Here is a 26010-nt window from a genome sequence, read left to right as displayed (position 1 = left end):
TTTTTTTTTTTTTTTTTTTTAGGGTAAGATAATTTTTAAGAAATAGCTTTAGATTATATTCATTATATATAAATATAATTCAACTCATTTTAGAGCTATTTAAAGAGCTGTTTTTATAAGTTTTTTTTCATTAGATTTGATCTCTAATAAATAATTCATCATTTTTCTTTGCATGCATCTTGATGCAGTATTGGATTTCGGTAGTAGTTGTCATATAATTATATTATTAATGATGGTTTATTTACATCAATCATTAGCTTTTTCTGCTGAATAGATAACATAAGTTGTAAATCATTTTTTACTAAATTTTCAATATACCTAGGAAATCCCAATTAAATTGTATCTCTAGAAATTCCAATCATATTTCTTGATGAAATAATATTTGGTTTTTTAAAGTATTTTCTTTACTGTAAATAATAAATATAATTCCCATGGTAAAATTATATTTTCAGAAAAAAAATTTAAAAAAATTTATACAAATAAAATAGAAAAAAATTATACTTTTTTTCTTTTTATGTTATAATAGGAACTGTTTCGAAGTTGTAACATTGAAGAAATTAATTTTGTCGACTGGTGTTCCTAATACAATTATATATATTTGCACAAGGAAAATCAATGTATTTTGTGATTACAATAATTTTTTCCTCTTCATAAATAAATTAAATTTCCATTAATGATTAACAAATTTATTCATATATGTTCTTTTTTTTAAATATTTAGTAAATGTATTTATTACTTTGTTAGGATTTTTTTTTAAATGTAATTAATGTATCACGGTAATAAAACTTTATTCATATTTTATCATACTGTAAGCACTTTTTTGTGTACAACTAGAATTTTGTTTTTATAATTAGATGTAACTATCGTGTTTGCTAATAACTTATAAATAAATGTTTTGTTATTTTAGCTTATTGTTATTATTATTTATTTTTTATTCATGTATCACAATATTATTTATCTGAATTATGTTCCTTGCATCACGTCCATCTCCACCCTCATTTATTTCCAATTAAAAAAAAAAAATGTGAGCGGAATGCATTCTTGACAGTTCCCATTTCACTTTATATGATCTATAATTTTTTTTCTGGCCTATCTTTTTTACATCTTTACCGATCCTTCTTTAATCAACCCATTTTCCTCATATGTTCTAGCTGAATAGCTCTTCTACTCTTTCAATTATTTTTATTAAGCCTCACCTCATAACTTAATTTTTCATTATCTGTTCATTTAATGTTCCCTAATATCCCCCATGCTCAAATTTCAATCACCTCCTACACTTTCTCTTAGTGTCCATGTTTCATATTCGTAAATTATGCTTAAATCTACAACTGTTCAGTTAATAATGGTTTGGCTGTGATATAATTTCTGCTATTCTATGATGAGTTTTTTAAAAAAATTGTTAAAGAAGAATGTCTTACTGACATCATCATTATTATAACAATGGTACTTGTCTGGAGTGTTACTCAACATTCTGTATAATTTCAATTCTAAAATTATACAACTTTTGTGTGTAGGGATACGGCTGAGAGATATGACCATCAGGATCTTCTCTCCAGAATTTAAAAAAAGAATTGAAAAATTATGAATTTGTACTGTTTTAAGAAAAATTTAGCTATTTTTCTACAAGCTGTTAATTTTGTTAAGCAAAACTTAACAAATAAGCATAAAAGATCACCACGAAATATAACATACTAGATTTATTTCAAATAATTTTATTTTTTTAATAGTTTGAATTTCCAGACCTGTTTTCAAACTAGATCCCCCTAAACGAAATCCTGATGGTTCTCTCACTGCTAAATGCCAGTTCTTTATTTAGCTATCACAAAAATTAAGTTTTATACCATATACAGAAACTGAAGTTTTTTAGTTTAAAAATCTGAGCTCAATGTTTTTTTAAATCTGTATTTAAATGACTAACTGGTATCTCTAAATTGTACCTTCAAAGAAATCAATTTGCTGATAATGAAAATCGCATCAACAGCTTTAGGGATACAGATTTACAAAATTCATGTGTGAAACTACTGGTCACCATCACATTCACCAACTGGGCAATATAATGTACTGTAAACATTTTTAGGTCATTTTGAAACTACAGCTAGAGTTCAATTACAGCTACCAGTCTTTTTTTGGTGATGATAAATTAAGTTTTCTGGATGTGCACAATGCTAAGTCTGACTGGAGATTTGAACCCAGAATATTCTGAATGAAAAACAAAGACACAACACAACTTACCATGTGGTTCAATATTTTGTCTACATATTGTTCAAAATACAAATTTTTTCATAAGTTAGTATTTTATACAAAATAGATAGCTTTAATAAGCTAAAGCCAAGATTTATTTCCTTTCCCTTTGTTCCTGTTTTTTTGTAGCCTGTTTATCTGGGTATTACTAGACTTGCTGAACTAATTTTTAAAAATACTGTAGAATTTTAAAAAGCTAATTAAAAAAACCAGGAGACCTTCTTCTCTTGATTAGATAAATATATCATAAAGAGGAGGAAACCTCCTCTTTAAAAGATTTTAAAATGTTAAAAGATTTCAAATCTTTCCTAATCAGTTAAATGCTCCCGTATGGGTAAAAACGCCATGATCTCCCAAGGGATTGTAAGGAAGATGGAGATCCACTACCTGAATGGGACCTTGATCTTTTCACTGGGTGGGATATATGTCTGCATTGTGGTTCTTCTGAAGGTAGAACATGTGTGACTTATATGCATGATCATGACTTTTATCATGTGTGGCTTTTTCTTACCAATCACTAATTTCCTAGATCCCTTCTACCTTTGAGATACTCTTGACAGAACTAACTTTCAATGTCATTACTAAATAAAAAAATTTGGAGTAAGATCTATTCTTGTCAGGATTGTGTTGAGAATGCAAAAACATGAACATCCTTGGTGTGATCTGGTGAGGAATACCAGCAATAAATCAAATGAGATAATGGTTGAACTGCTTATTTGCAGATGTATTCACACTAACAATTACAGGGTACCCAAATATAGCTGCCTTACTTTTTGCCCCAGAATTGAATTTTTATTTGCTAAAACTAGACCTAATTTCTTTCATATATAAAATACGAAGTTTTGTAATAAGACCATTTAAAAAAAAAAATAGTACAGATGAGTAGAAGATGCAAAAACAATAGGTAAAGAATAAAGTTGCAAAGATGCCTCATTAACAAGTCTACCAAAATTTGCCAGTTACCAGGCAATTTATTCCTAAAGAAGAGTCTCAGCAGCTATTAACATACTGATATGTAAAACAGTAAACATTTTTGGATATATAACTATATTAAAATCAAATCTTTTTAAAAACTTAAAAATCTAGTAATTAGAAACAATTTAGATGTTAAAATTTAAATATTCAGTCATTAAATAACATGGTATTTATAGCAACAATTTTCTTAAAAAGATAGTGGTAACTTTTTTCAGTTGTGGGCAATAAATATAAAATAAAATCTGTATATAACTCAGTCTTTTTTACAGACTTAAAATTGGATAAAGGGTAAAAGATTAATTTAAAATCTCTGGTGCTTGCTGTCTATAGTGAATCTTATCAGTTATAGAAATTTATATTTTGATAATAATTTATATACAGATAGGGATGGAAAAATTACCAATTAATATTTTTTTAAAGACCAGCCTGGATGATGTTCTAAAAATCCTACCCAATACAATGATCTTTTTTGAATTTTAAAAACGTTTTAACATAGACATATCTCCCTCACAAAGATTTCACATTTTATCAGTAAAAACAATCTATGCAATTGCCATTTTTGTTTTGAAATTAAGAATCTTACTAAATAGCTTATATCAGCACAGATATTATTAAGTTTGTGATATCAAAAATGTTTACTAACATAAGTTTTAGGTCCTTATCCAAAGAATAGTAGGAACTTTAAAAGAATTTGATATTTTACTTAATAAGAAAGTAATGGTGATATATATTTTTTTTAAAAAACCTATACTCCATGGAAGTAATCTTTGATTCAGAAGAATTTGAACATAAATAGTTGCCAAAACATAGGAATACCTGTATAGTATTCTTCAATATAAAATTTCTTTGTAAGAAACAATCCAGATCATTTATTATTGATCAAAAATGTGTGTCATGTTTGTGGCAGAAAAATATGCCAAAGAGCTTTATTGATAAAATAGTTAATAATTACTGCAGCATAGAATTTTGTGTGGAATATTGTTCTCATTTATACAAGATGTTCCTAATAATATATTTTTAAAAACCACAATCCTAATAACTAGAAGATTCTGCTACTAACTGAAACATCTCCAGAAGCAGCATCCAGGAAATTCAAGGGTGTGAATTAAAGATATAATTTTAATGGCCAAAGCTGTTTTTTGATCACTGAAGTTAAACAATGGATGTAATCTCAACTACATGATATTGTTGGAATATTTATTAATGAATAATGACAGGCTGAATTGATCATACTCAGATTAGTCGAGTAAACAGAATTTTTTATGTGAATCAAAAAAAGGGAAAACACAAATGCACTCAACACCAAAAAGTTATCACTGAAAATGTGACCAATTTGATACCCTTCAATGCTTAAGTAATAAAATAAAACTCATAAGTTCATAGACCTCATTAATGGTAAAATTACAAGGATAACTTCACCCAATGCCCAGCAGCAATTGGGTAATTTTACTTCTTACTAAGACGGATTTGGAAAACACAAACAACTGGTTTTGTAATATTCAATGAAATAAACTTAACTTGTTTTTAACTTCTAAGTGGTCATCAAAACATACACCTAAGAGCAACTAGTTGAGATCACTATATTATTATGAAAAATTTTAATTTAGATGAAACTGTAAAAATTATAAACATAAAATACTATTTTTAATAAACAACATATAAATAATTTCAGTATGACTGGCTGAACATTTTTCATATGCACTTACAGTATAATATTATATTCTATTTTTATTCCTCCAACTAAAATATAATTCTGCAACAACAAAAAACTGTTTGCAGCTCATTTATTGGTCAACAATAATTTCTTTTTCATAATGGAACAAACAAAATTTGGCTCAAATTGTGTCTGTTTCTTTCCCTGTTTAGGAATTTCGTGTTGACATGTACATGACTTCATCATTATTTAGGTATTAGAATTTATATTTACTTAAGAGTAGAGTATATCTTGTTTGTAATAAAGTACTACTTCAGGTTTAATGCAATTTTATCTTAAATGTCTAATTTTATCAACCAACCACAAATGGGAATATTAAAAATAAAAGTATTTTTTTAATTTTTATACCAATTTTTATAATGTTATTGATAAAAGTGACATAGTACCCATGTTCATTTTTAAAACCAAAGTATTTAATACACTAAAAAAAAATTATAAATGAAAAAGGTTTTAAAAAAAGTCTAAAAATTTTAATTTGTCAAAATATCAGTTATAATCAGTTATTAAAAAAAAGAACCTATATGAAAGCAAGGTCAAATTTAATACAAATGACTAATTAACATCAATTATATCTCAGTGTCACACAAGAAATATGCGATAAGTGTATATTAACAATACTTAAGTTACATACAAGTCACGCCAAATGAGGAAAAAATTAAGTCTACCGAGTCAATAACTTCTGACTCACCTGCAACATACACACAGCACAGGGAAAAACTGATCATAAAGTAAATAAAATTTGATTACTTAAAAATACTTTATAAACTAAAACTTCAGTTTAAATAAGAAAGAATTCTACCAAATCAAATACACCTGCAAAAAACCTTTGTAAAAACATTTTTAATTTCCTTCATTAATTAAATTTTAAAGGCAAAACTCATCTAGAGAAATCTTCATTATGCTGTTTTTCTCCCACAAAAAGTTCAGTTTACAATTCCCGAGGCAATGTATTTGGTGACTGTATTTCAGTGATAATAGTTTACATGAATGAGGTAGGACGGTTTGAGGTGTTTTTCAGAACATTGTATCAGTCAAGCTGCTTTATTTGGTATATTTTGAAAAAGGAGGTATTTTCTCAGAATCTTTATCTAAAGTTTTATTAATTTACTTTTTTGTACTTATTTATATTTATGTATATTTGTGAAAATTATCAGAATACTGTTACATCCATATCCATGCTCTGTATGTATGTGTGTGTGTGTGTGTGTGTGTGTGCGCGCGCGCGCACACTGTATATGTGGTCAAATACAAAGTATTTTATAACAAAGAGTTTTTTGTGTGGTCCGGCAGTTTGAGGTGTTCTGAAGAAGTATATCCACCACTGCTGTTTTATGTATATTTCAAATGCATGTTTTTGTTGGTTGCTTTTTGTGATGGAAGGTTAAGAATATTTATTCAACTGTTGTGTTTTTATTCATTTCATAAGTTTGTAGTGCTTTTGTATGTCTTTTATTGCCTTAATACAAAATACTAATCACATTACATTTTAATAGTTAGCTAAAGATGAAGTTGCAAAACTGGAAGCAGAATATAAAAAAATAGGATAGCTGACCATAAAGAAAAGGTCAATAATAATTTTTCATTGCTAAAATTAATACAATGCTGTTCACTTTACTGTTCTTTCCATTATTGTTTACTATAGTTGGTTACTTAAATGTAATGAAATGTTTTCCACTAATAACATTTTGAATTTTGATTTCCCATACTAATTCTCCTGCATCATCATTTGCTTGGTACTTTCAACTCAAAAACGTTGTTAGTAATTTGAAAATGTTCTTCCTGGATTGTACAATCCAAAAATCTGATGTGAATACCACACATGACTTCCTTATACACCTATTAAATTATATATACACATTTTTTTTTAAAATGAAAAGTACATAAAATTTTATTTCATTAATAACAACTTCTGATATTTTTCAATTTTTTTTATGTTATTACTGAATTATTATTTATTGTAAAAAAAAAATTAAATCTGAGGTTAATTATTGATAAATCAATATAATTAAATTAAAAAAAAGAGATAAACTTGGGTTTGAACCGTTATGCCTTTCCGTTGTAAGAGTCAAATATTTCATTAATTAAAATTTTATTTGGCTATAACTCTGGAACCAATGAAAATGAGTACCACTTATTATATATAGTTGAAAAGCTTTCAATGAGGGCTTATTACTGCAGTTAAGAAAAAGCACAAAATCCCCAAAAAATTGTATTTTGGGCTTTTTGGACATTTTTGGCCCAGTTGATTGCAATCAAAAGGGGAGGTGCACAGCTAGATGATAAAATAGTTCTAGATCCAAAATTTCAACAGTCTACAGTCAAAATTTCAACAGTCTCGCTAATCGATTTTTAGTTATGCAAGATACATACATACAAACAGATGTCACACCACAACTAGTCAAAATATTTTCACAGATGGTTAAAATGGATATTTCCGTTGAAATCTGAAAACCAAAATTTTTTGCGATCACAATACTTCCTTTACTTCGTACAAGGAAGTAAAAATGGAAATCAAATATGGAATTTTATCTTTCTTTTTCCTGTTTAGCCTCCGGTAACTACCATTTAGATAATTCTTCAGAGGATGAATGAGGATGATATGTATGAGTACAAATGAAGTATAGTCTTGTAAATTCTCAGTTCGACCATTCCTGAGATGTGTGGTTAATTGAAACCCAACCACCGAAGAACACCGGTATCCACGATCTAGTATTAAAGTCCGTGTAAAAATAACTGGCTTTACTAGGACTTGAACGTTGGAACTCTCGACTTCCAAATCAGCTGATTTGGGAAAACGCGTTCACCACTAGACCAACCCGGTGGGTTGGAATTTTATCTAAATTTCCTTTATGAAACAATCTGTTTTTACTTCTTTGTACAAAGTAAAGGAAGTATTGTGATCGTGAAACATTTCAGTTCTCATATTTCAATAAAAATATCCATTTTGACCATCTCTTAATCCATTTTGACTAGTTTCGGCGTGATGTCTGTATGTACGTATGTATCTCGCATTACTCAAAAACAATTAGCCATAGGATGTTGAAATTTTGGATTTAGCACTGTTGTAATATCTAGTTGTGCACCCTCCCTTTTTGATTGCAATCAGAATTAAAATTTTAATCTTAATTAATATACATTAATTTTAATTAATTAAATATTTGGATCTTAAAGGGAAGGCACATCGGTTCAAATTAGACTTCACCACCTTTTGTTTTTTTAACGTCTGTTTTATTTAATTTAAATATATAATTTAATAATTATTAACCCGTGATTGTAAAAATATTTTTACAATAATAATTCAATAATAAAAAAAAAAAATGAAAAAAATTGTTATGAAATAAAATTTTATGTACTTTTAAAGATGTGTAAATATAATTTAATGGCTATTACAAATGTGAATACGCAATAAATTTGGTGAAACATCTGATTATTTAATTAATATTAATTGAATATTATAATTTAGAATCATATTATTTTTGGATTTTCTTAGCAAATTCTTATAAATATTAATATTAAAATTATTTATTTATTTATTTATTATATGATATATTTTTTACTTATATTTATATATCTAAAAAATCATTTTATTAATTATTTGGCAGAAAAATAAAATACATTTTTAAATTGTATTCAATTTGAAGTGATTGTTGAAAAAGTTTTTTCACTTGTGCATAATATGAGAAAAGATTTCTGGTGTGTTGTATAAATAAAAGTTAATAATAATTAAACTATTCTGTCTAGTGAACTCTTGTATACGGTTACAAATATTAATTTTGATCTTATGGTATAGAATAATCAGTATCGGATTATTTGGCAAACAATTTATTTAAAGAGTAATCAAGGGACTTTTACTCTAACCTAATATTTCAGGTAAGATTGTTGAATTAATAATTTTATAAATATTTTATGTTAATAAAAACTAATATTTTAGTAATTGTGTCACTGTCCACTTTTACTGAAGAATTGGAGGATCGTATCTCACTTTCAAGTGAAATAAGTTTAGATGAAGTGCAGCAAAGATGTGTATATGTAATTTTATAGACGTACAAGGAAATGAATTTTTACTAAACAGAACACCATTTAGAAAAAAATTCTTAGTACAAAATATCAAGTGAACAAAATTCACTTATAAGTGCAAAATTTCTCATAGTTAAGTTTCCGATCAGATTTGATTAAAAAAAATAATGCTAATCATAAAGACATCATATGACTTGTAGTATTGTGTATATAAAAAACCCAATAATATAAAAATTATTGTGTATATAATATCATTATATTGAAGTATATAATTTTAATAAGAGATTTATTAACTCAGTAATACATGTACAAAAATTAAATATTTAAAAGGTAATACTATGATAAAGAAACCAGATTTTAAAATCACATGACATGGCAAACTGCCAAGTGAGCATGGAAAGCAACTACGGCAATGTCACCTTTTAATATTTTATGTTTTATGGTTAAATATTAATTACAAAGAACTGATAGACAAAAGGAAAACTTAATTGAAAATAGAGGAAAACCAAACTTTTTTTAATATTATATGACACAATATGAAAATATTTACAATTTAAATTTTAAAATTATTGCTAAGAAAAATTAAAAAATAATTTTTTTGTTACAAATAAAAGTAGTAATAATCTAAAAAATGCCCTACTCTAAATCTTACAAGCCTTCCACATTATTTAATTTTTTTACATTTAATATCATAGAAAAAGTTATGATCAACTGTAAAGCATTGAGAAGGATTAATTGAGAGACTAGTAAGAAACTAACCATTTGAAGGTCAGTTATGTAACAGATTTATTGTCTCTGTTATGCCACGACAAATTTGTTTTTTCATACATTTTTATTGCAGAAATTCTTTAAAAATAAAATATTCAATAACGTCTATGAATTTTTCAGATAAAACTGTTACTAATATTGGTTCAATAAATATCTACCATTAATAAAAAGACACAACTCATAAAAATTTTAATAAACCTTATTTTTAGAAGCTGCCAACTGCTAATCCTGATTAAATTTCTGGATTTCTAAAACAAAATACTTGAAAAAAAAAATAAGCCATCCTTGGGGAAAAAATTTTTTCAGAAGATAAAGGAAAATAAAAAAAAATAATATTATTAAAACCACTCGCTAACTTCATATGTTCCACTTAAGAGCAACAGATGTAAAACCAAGCATTGTTAAGTTACAGAAAAAACCATCGATTGGACTGAGACAATACAGCATATTTATGACAATTCAGATAAAATTTTAAAAAATAATAAAAAATGCTAGCAAAAAATTCTTTTTGCCCTGCGGGCAAAAATCATTTAGTACAAGATTAGATGATATTTTCAATGTTTATTTCTATAATGAAATTACGATATACAGAGAAATTCTCTACAGTAGAAGTAATGCTAAATAAGGTACGCCACACATAAAAAAAGTATATTAATTTGTTACTTGACATTATTTGAACTATTTTTAGTTATTGATGTAATAGGTACAAAGCAGCTACAATATATGTAGGACTAGTTAAATAAAGGTGCTTTCTCTAACAGAAATAATGTATAATATAGTCAGTCCCAGTGGTGAACAAACTGAAAGTGTTAAATTTATATCACCTATATTTCAATTGACTTGGCATGCTGATAAGTGATAGTGCAATGCATACAACGAAAATAAAAGTTTATGTTGGAGAAGGATGAGACCATTACAACCAAAGCTGAAAACATTTACAGCCATCTAATAGAACAATAATAATTGTTATACTTTTAATTAGCACGTTTAATTTATTATTGTTTTCACAATTTATGAGGGATACATCTAGAGTAAAGACCACTGGGAAATTTCCCTCCTTAAGGTAGGCGAACATGTGTCATTCATGGCCACGCTAGTAATGTACACACTGCATTGTCTGTAAGTTATCGTGCAGTCTTTGATTACGTGCGAGTTATTGCGTTATAAAATCACGTTTTTAAACCATCAAAACGTTAATCCGGCTGAAATTCATAGGCAGCAGGTTGCTGTGTACGGTCATAATGTAATGGATCAAAAAAACGTCCGAAAATGGAGTGAAAGGTTTAGAAATAACAGAATTAATGTGCATTATGAAAAACGTTCGAGGAGGCCCTCGATAATCACCGAGGACTTGTTGAAACTCGTCGATGATGAAATCAGAAAAGAATGTCCCTCAACGATTTCCGACCTGACCCTTCTTTTTCCTGATGTTACAAGAGCTGTTATCGCTCACTTTGTTCATGACCATTTTCAGAAAGGTTTGTGGACGTTGGGTGCCGCACGTCTTTAACGATACGTAATAAAAAAATCCGAATGGGATCAGCTTTGGAATTTTTGATGCGCTACACAGAAAAAGGTGATGAGTTCCTTAATTCGATTATTACCGGCGATGAAACATGGATTTTGTATTACACGCCAAGGAGAAAACGGCAGTCAAGCGAATGGCGTCATCCTCAATCACCAACCAGACCGACAAAGGTTAAGCCGCGCTATTTAGACGCAAAATGATAGCTACAGTCTTTTCGGATCGGTTTGGCATAATGCTGATTGATTTCTTGCCACATGAAACCTACTGTGAAACTCTACGTAAGTTACGGCGCGCCATTCGAAATCGGTGATGACTAGGCGGCTGACCGACGGCGTTGTCCTGCTGCACGACAATGCACGTCCTCATGTTGCGGGTTCGACACGTGATTTACTGAGAATATTTGGATGGGAAATTTACGATCACCCACCATCTAGTCCGGATTTAGCTCCTTCTGATTGCCATTTGTTTGAAAAATTTGAACGAATTTTTGAGGGGTAAGCGGGTGACGATAAAATTAAAATTTGTTGTTAATCGGTGGCTAAATGGACTGGCGGCGGATGAATACGACGAGGGTATATTGAAGCTGGTGTATCGCTACGATAAATGTCATAATTTATGTGGCGATTATATAGCGTAGTATAAGGTATGATGTAGTTTAAGAGAAATAAAAAATATTTATAAAGTTTTTTACAATGAAACGTTCTTAACTTTAGAGATACCTCTCGTATTAGTTATAATTCATTATTGTGTAATTAATATTAATAATTCAATAAATAAAGATTGCAGAAACAAGAATTCTAATTTAGGCGTAATTTTAAACTAAAAAAATCTTAACTACTGCTGTAATGTATATTGTATCCATAATTACAGTAAATTAGATAGATGTACAATTATTACTGTACAATTCTTTTTTGTACAGTTGTTTTCATTGTTGATTGTACTCTAATTATTATTACTGATGCTTTCTTGAAATTGGCATTATATGGTGTTTCTGTGCCAGTTCACATCTTCTCTGTCATCAAAACAGACCTTCACTTCCACTGTCTAATTTCGTTGATTTTGTGATTTCATCGATTAGCAGTTCCATCTTCTTATACTCAGTTTCAGCTTTTTTTACATGTTCACAATATGGTTTCCAGTCATTCTTATTCATTTCATTCATTTTTTCCTCAGCTAACCTTTTAATATCTGACATTAAAAAAGTTGTGTGTTATTACTACAAACATATCTTTTCAGAACTGTCCATACCATCTCAATCAAATTTAAATTGGGATGGTACGGTGGAAGTCGCAGAACCTGATGCCTGTGGTTTTTTTTAATGGTTCCATCAAAATGGTACATTATTTTTGAATTTATATGTGTTAATTATGTCATACAATTGTGGTTTTAACATTGCTTTATTAAACGGAATATTGTTCCTTTCTAACCAATCCACTTTTCCTACCGTTTGAATTCGGAGGCTTCTCTAGAAATTAATGGTGGTATCGTCTACCACTAGACAAGGTGACTAGGGGACTAGACTAGGGGACAAGATCATAAATTATATATCAGATGCCCATTTCATGAAATTGTTGTGTTAGTCACTGCTTTTTGAACTCGTTTTCCAAATTAATATCTCGTTCGGAATGAACCCCATTTTTCCTCCAGTGTAGATTATGATTAACCGATTATTAATCTGCACTTTTTTTCCTGTACCACTGTCATCCGACCATGATTTTGTCATTGAACGGGATGTTAAAACATATACGATTTGTCCAAATAATTTTCTTTTCTGAAATAGGTCATTTTTCTTAAATATTCTATCGTCTTCCACCAGATGTCTTCTTTCTCAATCAAAAGTTTCCTAGTATCAGTTATACACCACCTAAACCCTTAACGCTTTCAGGATAACTACTAATGTAATTCTAGAACCTTTAAATTGAATGCTCTTTTGAAGTTCTTCGCGTAATTTATTTAATGTAGACAGTTCATTATGTTTTGTGTGAAACTCATTAACTGTTCTTACAACGCCTTGATCAGAACTGTTTAATGTACTAACTGGTTTTGAACGGGTTTATACTTTTTTGGTGTCCTGAATGAGCACGTCTGCGATATATATTTAAAAGATCCTGTTTTTCTTTTCAAAGTTTTTGAATTTGTGATCTTGAAGTCCCACAAGCTGCAGTGGTTCTTTCTTCACATTTTTAAACACGTATTAAATGTTTGTCATCTAATTTTCCCAACTTTATAAGCTCTTTTTTCATAAAATTGTATACATTATTAACTATTTCATGAGCTAGACTAGATGGCTCTTTATTGTAATTATGGATTCAAATTCTGCCATTGCCAAAAAAAAAAAATCCTAACAAAAATTGTAAAAAACATAAGAATTCATTAATACACAGAAAAGATTAACTAACACGTCACACATTGCAGGAGAAAATAACTATATCATTGCATCGAAATAACCAAAAATTGAACTAAATCGGTTTATTGAAAATGAAAATAAACAATAGTATTGAATATTTGTCAACAATAAAAAAAATTACTTAGCTATTTTATGATAAAATGATTAAGCTATTAATAAATTATTATAATTTGTAAGGTATAAGCCTATTATTTTATGACGATATTTATTACTAGTCTATATACTTCATCACCTTTATTCTTAATAAGTGGACATTCATTTTACGATTGATGAAGGGAGTGTAATAATAATCTATAAATACAAGTATAAACTATTTGTTTTTTACTGTATACAGTAAGAAATATTTATAAGTACGCTAAATATTTTTAAAGAAATTATTGTCTGAAATTAAACAAAATGATTGTGGAAAGAATTTTTGCTATTTATGAAAATAATTAACACAAGTAGTGTACGAGAATATTGTAGAATACTCGGTTTCCGAATGAACCTAATGTTATGAGAAAAGAGTAATATAATGTCTTGCATAGCGACTGTAAAATAAAAGCAAGCTTTTATTTTCATCATACACACTACATACTTCATTACAATGAAAAAGGCAATGGAAAACGATTTTTGCTAGAAAACCTTGAGATACTTATTACTCTTTGAGGATGAAAAAGCCGTACCTGAAAGCGATATTTGTCTTCAATAAGGAGAATTGTGGTTAAAAAAAATATTACAACCGATAAAAAAGATATGGTCTGTTATCTGCCATGCTTAAAATTATTATTTCTGAGAATGAATTGATTTTTTAATGTAATTAAACTAAAAGGAACAATATTTTTACAAGTATCATTTAATGTTAAGGTTTAGAACTCCACTGATTTGACCATAAATGTTTCACTAGTTTTGGCAAATATGTTGAACAAAACACGATCAATTTACTCATGAAATTACTCACTAACATTGTAAAACTTAGCGTGAAATCTACATCAAAAAACTAAAATAACATTAAGTTGTATCAATTCACGTTCAATACAATAAAGAAAATTACAGTACAGAATTGATAATCTGTACAGCTAATTCTAGAGTATATTAAGAAAGCAAACCTTGTCCCGTTAGTCACATTTACTACTTCGTGAGGAAAAATATTTTTATACTATACTAAGCCTTGCTCTTTCTGTGAATTACTGAGTTGCAATTTGGTTGAAAAAAATATGTGGGAATTATAAAAAGTTATAATTATTAAAAAAAATTACGTTATTTCATGGAAGTTTAGATTTCAACTTTATTAAAAAAAAAAAAGCGTTAAATATTTATAGGAAGGAGAATTAATTTTTTCTCGAAAAAAACTCTGTTGTATTCGCAATTCAGAGTACAAAAATTCCACTAATTTTTAAAATGTTTCCAATTATCGTTTTGAATATAACAGCTACGGCCTTTTGTTAAAAAAAGAAATTCTTACTTCAACTCAAGTTAATAAAAAAACAAGTGTTTTTTTACTGGAATATGTACTTTAACAAAATTATTATACATAGCACAAGATTAATGAATGGATAATGAACTAAAAAAAGTAATTTTTATTCAAATCGGCAGGAATCTGGCCACGTGTTAGGAAAGAGAATACGACTTCACGTAAGCGTGGAATACGGAGACGATGACGATATAAACAAGGAGTAAATCCCTATGTAGATTAATTTAAACAGAAATAAATAAAACTTTGATTTTTTTACTCGAAAAATACATTTTCTCAGATAATCGATGGATGTATTAACAGTTTAAGATTTTTCCAGTAGTACACTACTAAGTGATATGTAACACTTTCACGTAGAACAGGCATTAATTCACAGAAAATATTTACAAATTTCATTAATTTTACACTAATTAGTTTTAATTTCAATAAAAGAAAATTCAGAACTGTATAAATATGTTGTGAGATGCATACGATTTCCAATTTTACAAAAAAATAAGATTGTAAAATTTACTCACGAACATAACACTCAACTGTAGAAATAAAGGGTAATAAAATTTTTGATAAAAACAGAAAAGAAGAGTTCTTACTACGTTCACTATAATCGATAAACAATATTACAGCAGATTTCACATAAACAGAAACCGAACAAATAAATTAAGACGTTAAAAAAATTTATAATAAATTAACTAAATAATTCTTTAATTAAAAGTAACATTTTAGTCATCAATTTAAAAACCCATCCAAGTTGGTATAGTGGTGAACGCGTCTTCCCAAATCAGTTGATTTGGAAATCGAGTTCCAGCGTTCAAATCCTAGTAAAGTCAGTTATTTTTATACGGATTTGAATTTTAGATGGTGGATACCGGTGTTCTTTGACGGTTGGGTTTCAATTAACCATACATCTCAGGAATAGTCGAACCAAGACTGTAAAAGACTACACTTCATTTACACTCAAACATATCATCTTCATTCATCCTCTGAAGTAAGACCTGAACGATGATTCCCGGAGGCTAAACAGGAGAAAGTAAGTTAAGTCATAAAGTTAAAAAGTCACAGATGAGCAGTAGTTTTATCGGTGGTGTCTGAAGTAAAGTTGGGATTACTGACAGTACAGTGGAGGGTATTAGTTACCACGAAAGACGGTTGTAAGGAGTAAGAACTGATCCATCAATTTATTCCTCCACTCAGCAAAAATTGAGCTTTCAAAACGTGCAAAGATCATCTAAAAGTAATATCTACAATATCTTATATGCTCTCAATATTAATCAGCAGTTACGTGAATGTTAGGGATTAGATAAGTTACATAAGATAAGTTAGATAAAGTTATTCTTCAAAGAATAAAAATGTTTAATTTTTGATTACGCCTTGGGTGAATATGGATTCACTGAAAACATGTTTAGTAGTACACTATATTTATAAAACCAAATATTCCATTTTATTTTATTACCGTATAATAAAAAATATTTTTTTAAAAAACGCATAAACAAGTAAAATATAATACTTTTTCAATACTTCTTTTAAATTTAGACTTTTGAAGTCGGCACCAAAGTTTAAAACGGGACGAACAACTTACTAAGTCTTAATTTGATCGTTAATTAAAAATAGATTTACTATCCCTTCGGTCGGCATTGACTTCAAAATGTCAAAATAATAATTTTTATTTATATATATATATATATTTAAGTTCTGATTTTAAATATCTTTATTAAATGCATTATCGGTGTAAAAACATTTCGTAGATGGGGAGTTCGAGTTTTGATCTACTACTGTGCAGATGAATGACATATGATATAATGGGTTCGCTTGGTCAATTTCGTGTTTCTTACAGTTTTTTATACACGCTTCTCAAATTCAGGCAAAAACATCAGTTCGCCTAACAGTATGGCATGTTGAAATACATATTTTTATAAATTGTTACCACATATATGCTTAACTATCGGCGGACGGCAACGTCAGCAGCTCAGATATCAGCGGGAGCACAGAATACGTACGCGCTGGTACAGCGTCCTTCCCGCGCGCAGATGACAGCAGTTCTCCAACCATAGCGGCGCTGAGGCCCCACCACTCTCAGGCTCCAATAAAAGAACGTGCACGAGAGTGAATTTTTAATTCATCGACGACCACCACCAGAAGACCAAGAAGATGAAAAATATGGAAGAATACAGAAGTTTCCTGGCCGCCTCAACGTGGGGCCTCCTGGCGGATGCCAACATCCCCACCGGAGCAGCAGGCCTGGCCGGCCAGCCCAGGTAGCCGCTAGACGCGGACTCTACCTTCCCGCTCCACCTCACCGGGTTTCAATCGCCCTGGCCGGCAGACTCAGCAGCAGGAGCCGGTCCAGCGTGGGATCACTCGGGGAGAACCGCCTTGGCCGCGCCAGCGAAAGACGACCGACGCCGACCCGACACTGCGGGGTTCGGGAGGCCACCATTGTCACGTTGGAGTGGGGACCCAACTGCCACTGAGGGGAAGCCCGATCTGATTTCAGTGGACGAGCCGCTCTCAACACACGACGAGCTGGTGCGTTGTCGAGGTGGAAGACCCAATTCGTGTCTCGCCACAATGCACGCCTTTTTCGTGCAAATTCTGAAGGACAGTTTTACAATATTCCTGGTTAACCGTCTGGCAAATTCGCGATGCACGATAACCGTAGAATTGAATAAAACGACCAACATTGTCTTCACATTCTACAGACGAACTTGGACCCTTTTACTGTAATGATTCTGAGTCATACCCATAAACCCATGATTCTTTGCCTGTATTTTATTTAATAAATCTGGGTCAGTTTCTGTCCGATTAATCAGTTCTTGGTCTTCAAGAACAGTGTTACTTCAAGTCAATGTTCTTTCTGCTAGTCTGACGATTTTGGAATGACGGAATTTCGCGAACACTGGCGCATATCCAAATCTTTAATTAAAATTGACTGAACCGCGTAGAAACTCATATTCAGTCCATCAGCTCTCTCCCGAATTGTAGTTTACGGTCAGAACGCAGTAAATCGCGAACTTTCACAAAGCTTTCGTTGGTTATTGAAGTGGAAAGCCGGCTGGATCGGGGGTCATCTTCACCTGATTCGTGGCCAATTTTACATCTGTTGAATCAGAAATTTATCCCCGAAAACTATTTTTAAGAATTCAAATGTCTCCGAAACTGATTTCCCGGTTTTCAAACAAAATTTGACAAACTCGTCGTTTCGATTTGCGAAATCAATAATCCACAAAGAACCAAAAACACGTCTTCATTCACCACCATCAGGATGCCGTTCTCTACTGAACAAAGATATCGCGGTGATCTTTTTAGGATGTTTTAAACACAAAACAAGCTTCCCGTTCCAGGCCCGCGGGCAAACCTACCCCTTCCTATTGAGCAATGACGGTACCTTCTTAAAACTTTCCAATCACACCTCTTACATTACAGATACTTTAATGTAAAAGAGATAAATCTCTTTTCAACCAAGGTTGGAAAGTATATTCTCATAAAACTTAATGGGGTGTTTTATTTTTCAAAACAAGACAAATCAGATATTAAAGCGATTCGTATGAATAATTAAATTATTTTAATAAATTTTTTATCAACAGGTTATAACTTCATTAAATAGAAAAAATGTTTATTAATAATAATAACGTAGAATGACACAGCGTTTTGGAGTTATCTCACACAACAATAATAAAACAGATTAACATTCTCCGCTTTTTTTTTTAATTCAGTTTACAACGGTAAAGATAAAAATGTCTTAAAATTTAACTTAAATGTGTATCTTTCTGTTAAAAAATAAATTTATCGTAAATATTCCAAACTGATTTTTTCAAGAAAAAATAAGTAGTAGAGAATTATTAATTTATAAGGGCATATCAGATTTTTTTTTACACGCGCGTCGTTCGTTTTAGAAAATGTCTAATAAAAAAAATCAATTTAACAATAGTAAAAGGAATAACCCAATAATAATTAAAAAATTTACTATTAAATTAATAGTTATGAACTTAATATGTATGTAGAAGATGGACTAGACGGCAAGAGCTCGTGTACAGATAATGTGTTAACAATAGCGCGCTCACTCGTCTGTGCACACAGTCTTAGATTTGTCTTTTTGTTGTACAGTTGTCTAATTTATTTTTTTTACAAAATTACAACTCTTTCAACCTAAACGAAGACTAGTGTTTCATAATATTTTAACAACATTCACTGTGAAACACACTTATAAAAAACCGAAATATGATAACAAATAAATAAATAACATCAAAATTTAATAACAAACATATCAGTTTACAAAACCGGACGCTAAAGATGGCTATATACATTCCCAGCAATGTAAAATTTGAACTGACTAATTTCGCTGCTGCCACAGCCCTGAACTAAGCAATATGCATATATTTCTACTTAAAAGGCGTATCATTCTTCAAAACACGTTTCACAAAGAAGTTCCACTTAACAGTAAATAGTAGGATTCGCGGAAATTATCACGTCATTTCAACCGACAAACTCTGCTTATATTTAATTAAAAATTAAAAGCTACAACAATCATAAGTAAGCGGTAATATATTTTTTTTAAATTTACATAAAAGAACGAGGCCGAAGGGACCAAAATCCTATTGACAACCCTGCGTGTTAATAAATTTATTGGGATCCGACGGAGATACTACTGATTACATTTTGAATAAAGGATTATACAATCTGTTTAAGAAACAGGTCTACCGTTTCTCTCAAGAGGTTCACATTCTTACCAAACAAGCGATTGACTTAAGGTAAATTTGAGTTAAAATAAAATGACAAGAGATAGTATAAAATAATGTAGTAAAAATCTGATGATCCGGAATTGGTCCCGACCGAAGAAATCAACCAAAAGTTACTTTTAATATCACATTTTTACCGGTTAACAACATTTCAACTTTTATCCTCATCGATTTCTTCGTACGTCGACTAAAATCTAAACTTAAAGAACTTATTATCTGTTAATTCTCTTGCTGCTAGATATGGTTGAACACGCCTGAAATAAAGTCATACAAAAATTAATTCAGTCATTTAAATAAAAAAATTATTGCCCATTATCCGATATAGAGTTTATGGTTCTAACAGGCTTCTAATTATTTAATTGGATATATTCTAAGCCAATAACAAGAGAACTGTTTTTACATTTCTTTATTTTCTACCTCTATAAATTGTTAAATGCGCAATCGGCCAGAATTAACTTAAATTTATACTACCACAACCGGAATTAAATGGTTTCTGCTGAATACAATATTTATTCCGCCAGTGTGTGTGTGTGTGTGTGTGTATGAGAGAGAATATAAATAACAAAAAACCTGTCGACTAGTACCTATACAAACTTTAAATTAAACAACAATAAAGAGTGAACCTAACAAAAAGAATTCTATTCAAATACTTGACAATAAATAATACATCAAATTAAACATAACGTACAAAACTTCGGTCTCCAGTGAATAATGTCACCACCTGCTTTATAAAGTTCACAAACATTTAATAATAGTAGTAACGTGATCAGCTCTAACACTAATGGAGAAAAACAGCGAAGATACAATATCATAGTAATTAGTTCTTATTACAAAAACTAAAAAAAAAAATTACAAATAAGAATTTATAAAAATTATTATATTTGTTTAGTATGTGCAGAAATAAAATTAAAATTAATCCAACTTAATAATATACTGCATTACGTTAAAAACAATCTAAAGAACTTAGGAAATTCAAACTGTACTTGAGTTACTGATAACAATAATTTTCATACTGTGTTATCGGGTTCTAAATTAAAATCACATATAGCAAGCATTAACTATTTTTATTTATTACGGTAATTTTCCAAACTTCAAATAGTCACTAGAATTTTACAGATATCCGAATTACGTTTACATGAAATCTACAAAATTCACTTAACTTTCTTTCACCAGTCGATAATTTAACGCTATTCACAATAATCTTCTGCATAAATATTTTTTTAAACGGTAATATAGAAAGAATTTTGAGAACTTCAATAGGCAAGCTTTCATAATTTCTATCGAATGCGGTGCTTCCTATCAATTTTTAGGCGATTACATTCTGGTCTTCTCATTTCTTTTTTTCAATTTAAAAATAAGTGTTGGTTTTTAATTAGTGATAAATAAGTAAAAATTATTTATTCTGATTGGTACCTACTAGATTAGATTACAGATCGCGTCTAGAATAATAGGTGGCTATTCCATGGATAGAAAATTACATCAGCAATTGCCAGGGTGAAACAGGAAATTGTGGTAAAACCTTATTAAATGAGCTTGACAAAATTAAACATAAAATAAAAACAGAAACGGTTAAATAATTTATAAATGTAATAAATAGTAAATTATATGTGCAAACTACAAAATTAATAACAATCCAGAAGGAGAATCATAATAATCAACTGACAAGCCATTTTTGTATCTTGATGAAGACTCAACTGTCCCAGGTGCAAGCGTTCAACATGGCGGCCACCGTCCTCGCAAGCTTCCCCCAGTTCAGGTATCGCCCGCCATATGCTGCATTATTCACAGCCCTCGCCCGAAGTATGTCGTGCGACCTGCTTGCTCCTGACCGGTGTCCAACTTCAAAGCCTTTCACAGAGGCACGGGCAGCGCGCTTTGCAGGTGCGGTTTTGTTAGGGCAGTCAGCTGCCCTGTGCCCAACAAGGGCGCAGCGGACACAAATCTCCGACTGCGCTCTGCAGCGGTGAGAGTGTTCCAAAGTCCTGACATTTAAATTATCGGGCGACTTCCACGTGGTCGACCACCCTACATGAGGTCCACCCCAGGAACAATCCACTACCGGCCACCAAGAATTGCCGGATCTTAGCCAAAGTCTCAATTATCCAGTGACTCTTTGGGACCTCTTTCCGCCCCACCAACTGCCGGTCCCCTCGAAAAGAGGCAAGGTTTATCGATGACGACCGTCCTTAATACCTCATCATAAGTTACTTTGTGTAGCCGCCAGATTTTCATTTTGCGGTAACATCCCATCTCAAAGCTTTATTTCTCTTTTCCTCCTCCACTGCAATAGTCTACGTCTCGCTACCGTACAAATGCCCACACAAACATTTTTATCAACCTCTTCTTAAAGTCATCATTATGTTTCATCGAAGTGAATGCATTATGCTTTTTGTTAAATTCATTTTTAGCTCAGTTGATAAGGCTCGCTATTTTTTTTTTTTTTTCACCGGCTATCTGATGTTATCTTACTGGTCAAATAAAACGGCCCACATTTTCTAAACTCTTCTCCCAGCATACGTTGAACTTTCGATTGATTCCTACTTGCCACAAATATCTTAATCTTATTTTTACTGCTACACATATTATACGCTGTACTGAGCACGAATTCCATATCTCCAACATTGCTATTAGATCCTGCTTATTCTCTGCCAATACTGCTATTTCACCTGCACTGCCTCAAATCAAATTTTTATAGCGTAACGATATGATTACGTATTTAAGAGTCTTACCTCTAGCATGGTAGGAGTGTATTCACATGTTTCTTTGAATCCTTTTCATATTTTTATGAAAACACAGGTTTTATGCCTTTTGTGATTCTTTCAAGGAATTTTTTTCAATTCGAAAACTTTTTGTAGGCCTACCCGTATTTTAAATAAGAACAAGACTGAACAGAGTGAAAAAAAAATCCTAAAAATATAATAAACCGATTAAAAACGCATTAAAAATATGATAATGCTGTTTAAATATAAATTGCAAGTACTTGTAATAAATTATAAGCTGACTTTAAAAAGTAAAGATTTTCTTATTATGCGGCCCCTCTTTAAACTGATTTTATTTTCGTAAAAATGATTAATTTTATTTATATAAACCAGGAATCAAAAGATATCATGTCTTTATATGGAATAAATTGCGCTGGCTACTTATTTAAAATAATATATTAAATAATAAATTAAAAAAATTATGAATGACCAGATATTTAATTAAAATGTTAATTTTATTATTGTATGGTAAACATAGAGTGAAAACGAGCGCAAATTTTAAATTTTTTTTTGATAATTAACTGTTATATCAGCAAAAATCTGTTTACTTTTATACACCAAGTTTATTATCACGACCAGTGGCAGCTCGTAGCTAAAATTAGTGGGGGGTGCTGCTCAGAAATTTTTTTTCTGGACCTTATCAAGGTTAAAATGGTTATGGTTTTATGTAAAATAAAAGATCCGAAAAAAATGAATCAAATATAATAGCTGGAAGCGGGATAATAATCATCTAACTCTACACTTTATTACATTCAAGAATGTGGGACATGTTTTTAAGCACAACTTAAAACCTCTCTCTCTTTCCTGTTTAGTCCTGTTTAGCCTCCGGTAACTACCGTTTAGATAATACTTCAGAGGATGAATGAGGATGATATGTATGAGTGTAAATGAAGTGTAGTCTTGTACAGTCTCAGGTCGACTATTCCTGAGATGTGTGGTTAATTGAAACCCAACCACCAAAGAACAGCGGTATCCATGATCTAGTATTCAAATCCGTGTAAAAATAACTGGCTTTACTAGGACTTGAACGCTGGAACTCTCGGCTTCCAAATCAGCTGATTTGGGAAGACGCGTTCACCACTAGACCAAGCCGGTGGGTACAACTTAAAACCTAAAACTTAAAAACCTAACTCGATCTAACCGAATAAATAATAAAATGTCAATACAGATATCTTTTAGTATTAATAGATAATAACTAAATAAAATGTTCGCTTAAAAACATTATAGTCCAATGTTACGTAATTTAAATTTCTACGTACACAGAAATAAATACATAATTAGTTTTTACTAATTACCTTCTCTTTCGCCCTTCCAGCTTGTTTTTGGGCAGATTTGGCAATCAAAGAGCCCTTGCTTTCCGCCATGAAAAAAACAACTAAACCACTTTCATATTCCTTCCACCGACTAAACTAGAAAAGGGAACGAAAAAGGAACATTTTATACACACGCGGAGTAAAAGAAAAAACTACCTTCCACCAGCACGCCAGGGTCGGCATTGCGGGGCGACAATGCTCTCTCTCTCCCTCGCATGCAGCTTCCTATATGTGGATGCGCACCACAGCCGAACACCACGCCGCTGGGACTGTGAAACGCACAGTTCCATACAAAGATTTCTGTATCTTTTTCGTAAACTGAGGATGACATTACGCTTAAGGATTACATACTGTGCAAGTATAAAGAAAGAATTAAAGAAAAAAGGACTCATATTAAATGTTATCGATCATACGCGAGCCGAGACTGATCATGATTAAATATGATGACAACATATAAACAGTGAGGCAGAAATAACTCACATACTTTGATCATTAATAACATTAAAAAATTTAACAAGTACACGAAATTTTTTTTATTATTGAAAAGTACACGAAATTTTTTTTATTATTGAAAAGCACACATATTAAGCTGTTTTTTAAATAGGTTTTAAAAATTGTCACTTAAATGTCAATCGTCATTGGCAATACGCTGTCGAAACGTTTTTCGGAAGTTGTCCGGTACTGTTCGACACATCTCTAGAGGAATCCCAGCTATTTCTTGCCGCATCACATCCTTTAGGTAATCTAGAATCTGAGGACGATATCTACAAACATTTTCTTTTAAGTAAAGAAACAAATCGCATGGCGTCAAATCTGGTAAGCGAGCAGGCCATTCCATGTCACCTCGTAAAGAAATTAAATTATTCGGAAACATTTCTCTTAAAAATGAAAACAACGCCGAGAGGTGTGAGTTGTGGGTCCATCCTACAGAAACCACACTTCTGTATTTTTAAGCCCATCTAATCTAGGCCTCAAAAAGATCTGAAGCATCTCTACAGTATATCGGTTTGAGTTTTCAGTAGTTTTGAGTATCAGTAGTTTCAGCATCAGTTTACAGTAGTAACGGAATCTTTTTGCAAAGGAAAAAAAACGGGCCCGAATGCCTATTTGACCTACAGCACACCAAACAGTAACGCGAGGACTGTGCTGTGGTTCTTGGTGCCATTTACAAGGATTGCTCACGGCCCAATAACGAAATATTTGGTTATTGTCAATACGAGAGATAAAAATGCGCTTTGTCATAAAATAGGACAATAGGTGGGGATCTGCTGAAAATTTTCGCACACAGTTTTACGATCGATCCGATTCGCTTGTTTAATTTTTGTGCCATCACTATTTTACAGGTATCCAGTTGAAAAGGATTATGCAGAATTCTTTTTTTTTCATTAGGCGCAGAAATCCCAAGTGGAGTTGCATGTTTACGTACAGAACGGATTGAAGATCGTTCGATGGATGCTTTTACAGCCTGAAAATTTTCTGGTGTTCTAAGGCTTCGTCTCGAGTCGACCGAATGGTTTTTTTCCAAAGTCGATCAAGTTGGATAATCTATCGCAAAATCGTTTTTCTATCCGGAACGGCAGTACATCGACCGAGACCGAAGCGTATGCGGAAGGCTCTCTCTGCTTAACGATAACAAATTCACTGTTTTTTTAAAAAACATCGTAACCACGATGTTCATCCGTCCAACTCATGGTAGTAACTAAAAACGGCACGGTTACCGCAAACTATACATAACACGTTGGTCTCCGTACACTTATCACAAGCTAAACAGGAATTTTTTCAAATGTGGGTTATTTCTACCCTATCCTTTATTAATTTAATATATCAGATAATGAGAATAATGAACTTCTATAAACAATACTTAAACAAAACTGTTTATCAAATCTGGATCTGAATAGTGTATCAAAACGATTTTGCAAAATGCCGCGCCTGCGCGACGCGCCGGAGCCAATCCGGTTACTTTCAGAACAAACTCTGTAATTACCTCAAAACGATTTTTTGGAAATATGACTTCCATTTAAAAAAAGAAAATCGTCGATAACCTTTAAATGAATGAAAAAATGACTGTCATGCTTTGTCACGCTGGCCGACAAAATATAATTTTG

The 26010-nt window shown here is 31.1% G+C and overlaps 2 protein-coding genes across 12 annotated transcripts in view; one reads left to right on the top strand and one right to left on the bottom strand.

Moving 5' to 3' along the window:
- ClC-c (chloride channel protein 3) overlaps positions 1 to 26010 on the bottom strand; it is a 137168-nt gene that overhangs the window by 104310 nt on the left and 6848 nt on the right. The gene's annotated exons all lie outside the window — the stretch shown is intronic.
- Positions 5871 to 26010, top strand: part of LOC142329373 (sensory neuron membrane protein 2-like) — a 70737-nt gene continuing 50597 nt past the window's right edge. The window contains exon 1 of the mRNA XM_075373907.1: positions 5871 to 5997. Coding sequence (XP_075230022.1) covers positions 5914 to 5997 — 84 coding nt within the window. The 5' untranslated portion in view covers positions 5871 to 5913. The remainder of the gene's footprint in view (positions 5998 to 26010) is intronic.

The sequence above is a fragment of the Lycorma delicatula genome, chromosome 8 (genome assembly GCF_047948215.1).
Source record: "Lycorma delicatula isolate Av1 chromosome 8, ASM4794821v1, whole genome shotgun sequence".
NCBI classification, from domain to species: Eukaryota; Metazoa; Arthropoda; class Insecta; order Hemiptera; family Fulgoridae; genus Lycorma; species Lycorma delicatula.
This window is presented reverse-complemented; position numbering and strand designations above follow the sequence as displayed.